A 7,018-nucleotide genomic window follows, 5' to 3' on the forward strand; every position below is an offset into this window, starting at 1 on the left:
TTTGTTATGTTCATAGTTTTATCGAAAAGATGGCGACTTTTTTTTGTTATGTTCATGGTTTTACGGAAGGCAATGAGTTTTCTATGGGGATATCACCATTTTTCACCGAACGGGTATAATACATACCATGATATTAATTTTTTTAATATCAAAGGTTCACCCGTTTCCATTAATCTTTATTAATCTTTAATATCAAAGGTTCACCTCGTTCCATTAATCTTTATTTATTAGAGTAATTTTTTTTTGCATATTATACTAAAGGTTCATCCCGTTTCCATTTAGCAACGGTCATCATTGACAAAATCACATTACGTAAGAATCATATATAATGCAAGGGTCATGGTAATGATGAAATAAATTTATGGTTTAAAAGGGCTCCTTTTAACTTTAAATTTATTTTATACAACACAACATTTTTCAATAGGTGATACATATATTCGATAATTTTTATAATATGAACAGTTGTAGCAACACTTTTCAGCATATATAGCCTCTGTTCTTATCAGCTAAAACATTGTTCAAAAGATGAAACATATAATTGGAACATTCTGCAATGTTTTTCATAAAATAGTGCATTTAGTTGAGAAATAATTTTTATGTCAGATTAAAACTACTTTTCTAACAAAAAAAAAATACATTTCCAACAGTTCCTAAGAGAAAAAAAAAACTATTTCAAAATTTCAAAAACAAGTCTGAAATCATATGAATAATTCTTGAATTTCAAGAAAATACTTTGGTTTTTATAAAAGTCTAAGAAAAAGTTAATGAAACATAAAAAAAAATGGGATGTAGATATGATACACAAGCTCAAAATGTGACATCTGATTGAAAACAAGTGATATTAGACACTTCGAAATAAAAATTTCGGACATGAATAAAGATAATTTATTGAAAAATGTTTGATGGAAAAAACATACACATTATATATTTTGTTGAAATGACCATTCCGAACAATAAAAAAATATATTTGGAAAAAAAAAACACAAAAACTTAAGTCTTTCTGGTGATCATGTTTTAAGGTTAGTGTTATCGAAGCTAAATCAATTATCAATTTCTATTTAAATTATTTTTTTTTATTTTTTTTTTTTTTTGCGCCTCTAAAGCATGAACTTCACTTTACCTGCTAATTTAGGTAACTCACCTAGTATGATCGGTTTCTAATGCTAAATAAGAGAAGGTATGAGAATTTTTTTCTTATATTACGCCTAAGTTCCATCGTCTATACAACCTAGGGATCGTCTTCTTCGTGTCTCCTAAAGTTCACCCACCTTACATCTCTACACAACATTTGTAACCCCAAATTCAAGATTTGTACACAACATCACTAATCCTAAAGCATACCACCAACCAACCATCGAACCACAAACACGACGTCAACATTGTCGTTGGTTCTCTCTCTATATTCAACCTCCACCTCCACTTCCTCTTCATCGAAAATCAAACGGAGGTCCACGGTGGTTGTAATTACTATAATCAGACATCTCTTTTCTATTTGTATTCCTCTAAGGAAAACTCTGATTAAATAGAGAAATACAAAGACATCCATGGTGGTTTCAAATGTGTGGTTGCCAGAAGAAAAACATTTTTTGTGACCTCCTTGTCCTTGTGGGAAGGAGAAACACATAGAGATGAGAAAGAACATCTCGATATCTGTAACTTTGTCTAATCCAAAAGCATAATTATCTTCATCTAATCCATCGAACAAAACATGTAGGTTTTAATGGACTATTTTCTTCATTCTCTGTTGGTTTTCATCTTCTAGATGCTTAAAATTCGAGCAATTTCAATCTCTTCTCATTCTCTAGGCTCCCTACAAGATCCATTCCCCCAAACTAGAACCAAATCGCCGGATTTTGAACAAGAGGTTTTCCAAAAAAAAGAAAAAAAAATAGCGCAATTCCAACTAAAATTAGCGGAATTAGGGTTATATACGAGATTTGAGAGCTTGTTTTGTAATTTACCATCGTTTGTTGATGAAGTTAATGAGCATTCATTACCGACGAAACTCAAGATTAGGTAATTTTAAAGGAAAATCCACGTCGACGACATTTCAACGCCATGTGAACCAACTATGATAACTAAGATGCCAACTAATAGGGGAGAACCGTGTAACCCCTTTATATTTCAAATAATAGTGTTTTTAAAATTGAATTTTATAATTTATGCATCTAGAGTACCTAGAAAAGAAATATGAGGAACCAATTAAAATAAAAACTAATAATTTGTTGGGATATAGTGAAATTAATGTTTTTTTAATATCTTTTTTATATAGTTATTAGAAACTAAATAAATTAAAAAATAACATTTTTGTTGTAAGCGGCGAATTAGCGATTAACACTTCTTTTAAGTTTTAACTCAAGTGCGATCTTTCCCCAAAAGGACCACGATCAAAGTCAAAACCCTTTGAATTCATTTGCTAGTGACCGAAGAGTCGAGTATGGAGTCATGGCTTCCATTGCTTGATATATTCAGGAATTCCACATGTCCTGAAACAGAGGCATCGCTATGGCTACAATCTTCCTTCAATCCTTCGTCAAACCCGTCCATCTCCATTTCGATTTCCACCGCCTCTTTCCTCGCTCTCCTAATGCAGTCCACCGAAACCGACGTCGTCTGCTCTCCTTCTTCATCCTCATATTCACTCCCTAGTAAACACAGGTGAGAACCCCAATTTTGTTTCCTAGTTTCCATGTGTATGATCATTTTACATGATTTCATCACTGGATGAGACCCCTCATTGGTGAATTACGACAGAACTTTTAAACTAATTTTGACTGCTTAGACTAAGCGATTAGGATTATGATTTTCTCATAAAGTTTGTGCCTTTATAATGCATATACATTGGATTTTCATCATTCTTGTTCACTTTGTTTAATGTATATATATCATATAAGGTTGAATGGTTCTTTCTTTCACTTTGTACTTTTCCCCCGATTATCAGGTTTATGTGGCTACAGACATTACCCAATGCAGTCCAGGCTCGAATTCTATCATTTCTTACATACGAGCATGCAAAGTTCAATAAACAAGACTTGTCTAAACTTGCACGGGATATACTGTACAATGAAACAGCGGTTGATTTTTGGGTCAATAAAGCTGCACACCAACTGTTTGATATTGTGTCTGACTCAAACTCCAAATGGGTTTCTTCTTTCAATCTCGATTCCGAAGAAGAAAAGTTTGAAGCAAGTTTTGGAGCAGTGCCAGGGTGGCTTAAAGATGCTGCTAATTCCAATGATCCAATTCTTCCATGGCTTCCCATTTCAGTTGACGATTTGAACACAAAAACACCACATATCACATCAGAAGACGATGACTATACAACAATGGAAGTTGACGAGGGCAAAGATGTAAAATTTGAAAGTATTGAATCGACTCATCTTGAAATCGACCCCATAGACCATGAAACAGAAGAAACAGCTTTGTGTTTGAAAACAAGAATATTAAACATGGAATCAAGTTTAAAAGCTGCAGAAATTGCGGATGATATTCAAAAACTTTGTGTTAAAAGAAAGGGAGAATCATTAAAAGTTTTGGATTTGATTCAACCATGGAATGTAAATGATGAAGTGATTCCGATTCTGTTATCCCATCTATTGAATGGAAAAGAAGACGAATTTGAATGGACAAGTAATATCTTATGCTCAATTTTGCTTCCAAAGTTCTTAACACTTGAAAAACCAGCTTCACGTGTTCTTGTAAGTGCCACAATCGACTACTGTAAGGTGCATCATAAGGCTGCTGTGTATGCGCTTCTGTTTCCCTTAATCCTTCACAAAAATGGCATAAATATCCCCATTTGTGATGTAATCACAAAGATTGTTAATGAATGCTTACACCCTGCTCACGTATCCGCCTTCTGTCAAAAACTACTTTCTGAAGACGAATTAGATGGAAAAAGACATATATGCCCTCCTTGTTATCAGCATTTAGTGTGTGAAAAACTGGTATGGACTGAACCGTTGTTTACCCTTTTCCAGAATATCTTGAATCATAATGTTCATTTGAGTCAAGATTCGGTTGACCAAATTGTGTTAAAGATTCAAGAATTTGCTAAAGTTTTCTCAAAGTCTTTGAAATTTGCAAACTTTTTGTTGTGTTTTGTTACAAAGTGTGGTTCTTTGTTAAAGATTCATAAAGTGGTACTTTCTGAAGCTGTTGGTGACACATCGAGTTTTTTGAAAAAATCGATTTTGTCAAAATTGGATAGTATTTGATGTTTATTGAATTGGGTTTTTGAAAATTTGGGGATTAAAACTAGGGTTTGGTAGATATTGTAGCATCTTGAATTGGTGCATTTTAGTTTATATCACATGTAATCTAGAATTCAAGATTCCAATGAGGGTATGAATTGCTAATTTGTTATGGAATGCATTTGAATGACAATTTTTGAATTTTTTTTTTGACATTACAAATAGCGAAGGGTGTTTTTTTTTTACCCATTTTTTTGCATTCAACGATGAAAAGGAATGATATATTATGCTTATAAATTGTTATTGTTTATATATCTTCAATAACATTAATGTTTTTTTAAAAAAAATCAAAACCCCAATTATTCAAAAAGCTAAACCAAAATGTGTTTTTATTATAATTCTATTCTAAAATTTCATGGGATTTAGTTTTTAGTTTCTGTAAGCAATTTTTTTAAATGGGAAATAATAATTTTGACTATTTCAAATACATATAGTATATATTTTAAACAACATGAAATATGTCCATATGAAATTTATTGAAGAGTATATATTTACTTGAATAAAGTTTATATTTATAAAATAATATATTCTTCGTTAGTTATCAATTTAATTTAATTTACTTTTCGTTATACATAACAATAGGTTTGAATGTATTATGGAACATGTTGATAATAACTTTCTATTCTATATTTGCTTTCAAAGAGCTTACAAGAAGTAAAGGCAACATATTATATATTAAAAAAAAAAAAAACAACATTACTACTATGATCAAAAGTTTGCAAAAAGTAAAAAAACACAAACAAGTATGAGATCATCGACTCTTATGCATGAAGATTTCACCATTTCATTGACCATTGACCATCTTCTTCATAGATTCAAATCTCGGCCCTTTTTCTTCAAACTTAGTAGACGAATAAAGCTTCAAATAATCTTGAAAAGTATACCGATTCGGATACAACAACTTAGGAGCTGGTGAAATTACCGAATCGCCATTAGGATTATAAAAAGTGGCAATCGAAAGCCTACTTCCATCTTTATCAGTCATAACTCGATGAACTGTACTTTTATAATATCCATTACTCAACACTTCAACTTGATCACCCGTGTTAACAAAAATAGTATTGTTCTTCGAAGGTGGTATATTTACCCATTTGCCCTCTTTTAAAAACTCAAGACCAGGCACCTGGTCATCTTGTAGCAATAGAATGATGCCACCGGCATCCGTGTGTTCACGAAGACCTCTTACGAGTTCTGGGTGAGGGCATTTTGGGTATTTCGCCACTTTTGTCCCTACCGAAGGACCTTTGGTTCCTGAAAAAGCCATTTTCATGTGGTCTTTTTCTAGACCAAGATTCTCACACATGAGTTCAGAAAGCTTCTCGGCTACTTTTATAAGTTGATCAATGTACTCATCGATTGTTTTTCTGCATGTATTCGTTATATAAATATAAATATAAAATCTTATTTTTTTATATAAATAGAAGTAATGATTTCCCTTTGTTTATAAAAATAACTTACCGAAGTTCTTCAGAAAGGTTAGTGTACTCGTTGATTTTGTTATTCGGGCGATGCCATAAGAAAAAAGTGCTTTCCCAATCGATATCGGTTGTTTTGTTTTTATCTTCAACACTTTTAACAATTTCAGAGTTATAAAAACTCTTCTCCATTTTCTCTTCGTAATGTTGATTCACTAGTTTTTTAACTTTCTCCATCAGTTGCTTATCAACTCCATGGTTTTCAATCTACATATCATAAAATCTAATAATTAATATCGTAACAAAAAGTTATATAAACGATTATACTCAGAGTTTTCTGCAAAAGAATTATCATTCCAACACTTTTGAGCTCAGCATAGGGCCCACACTGTCTTGAATCATGAATCATGTACACATGCAGTAGCCTACTAGGTGGCTAACATGCATAAGTGCCCAGTGTCCACAAGTAACTCAAATTTATATAAAGGGTTGTATTACGATTGTAATGATCAAGATTATATAAACGATTATATTGAGATTATAATCAGATACATATACCTGAAAGAAGCCCCATTTCTCACAAGCATGGTGAAGAAGTGCCATTGTTTCGCTTCTTTCTTCGCCTTCAAGCTTGCTAAAATCGATCATAGGGATCTCCATTTTCTTTTTTGTTCTTTTTTTTCAAGATTGAACTTTCTTGATGATGGATATATGTTTAATATAGTGAGGTATATATAGGAAACCCACAAGGGAACAAAGCTATTTTCACCAATAGTTTAATCAGAAGAAGTTAATTCTGTAAGGAAAGGTGGTTGTAGATGTACCATGGCCTAAATATCAGGGAGAGTAATTAATAAGTATTCATTTCATCTTCTCTACCATTTGGATTTGTAAAGGTTTCACTTTTCTGGTCAAACATTATGTATTATTATGACCCAAATAGGTTTTGTCAAAATGATTGAAACTTCTTATAACAATAAGTATAGGTCATGAGTTTTAGATACCTGATGATTATTACTGAGGGTATGTCTACAAATAGAAAGCAAAATTGACTTATGTTGTGAATAGGTAAGGTAGTGTTTGGTATGGAATAAATTATATCATTCGAATAAAAAAAATGTTTGTTTTTCGTGATGTAATGAATACACCATTTCTAAAGAGAGATGATTATTTTATTTTATTTTATTAATTTTCTTTCATTTAATTATGCATGGCGTGTTATTTATTCATTGCAACACCTAGCTAATGGAATGAAAAAAATGAATTATAAACTACTATTTGTATAGATAACATTTTAATAGCACAGATATTTTTTAAGAATCTCATATTTTTAATTAAATTGTTACTTTT

At 31.8% G+C, this 7,018-nt stretch overlaps 2 protein-coding genes across 2 annotated transcripts; one reads left to right on the top strand and one right to left on the bottom strand.

The window, feature by feature from the left end:
- Nucleotides 1-2,338: 2,338 nt before the first annotated feature.
- On the top strand, nucleotides 2,339-4,408 carry LOC145123829 (fanconi anemia group E protein FANCE protein). The gene is made up of 2 exons (XM_079059037.1): nucleotides 2,339-2,658; nucleotides 2,942-4,408. Exons 1-2 carry the CDS (start codon nucleotides 2,438-2,440, stop codon nucleotides 4,215-4,217), a joined length of 1,497 nt encoding a protein of 498 aa, XP_078915163.1. The 5' UTR covers nucleotides 2,339-2,437; the 3' UTR covers nucleotides 4,218-4,408.
- Nucleotides 4,409-4,898: 490 nt separating this feature from the next.
- ACO1 (ACC oxidase 1) lies at nucleotides 4,899-6,385 on the bottom strand. Its single transcript, XM_079058625.1, has 3 exons — nucleotides 6,227-6,385; nucleotides 5,712-5,935; nucleotides 4,899-5,617 (listed from the first exon to the last, which is right to left on the bottom strand). The coding sequence occupies exons 1-3, from the start codon at nucleotides 6,326-6,328 to the stop codon at nucleotides 5,038-5,040; spliced, it is 906 nt and encodes a 301-aa protein (XP_078914751.1). The 5' UTR covers nucleotides 6,329-6,385; the 3' UTR covers nucleotides 4,899-5,037.
- Between the last annotated feature and the right edge of the window lie 633 nt (nucleotides 6,386-7,018).

Source organism: Lactuca virosa, chromosome 7 (assembly GCF_052849685.1).
Source record: "Lactuca virosa cultivar CGN04683 chromosome 7, Lactuca_virosa_CGN04683_v6, whole genome shotgun sequence".
NCBI classification, from domain to species: domain Eukaryota; kingdom Viridiplantae; phylum Streptophyta; class Magnoliopsida; order Asterales; family Asteraceae; genus Lactuca; species Lactuca virosa.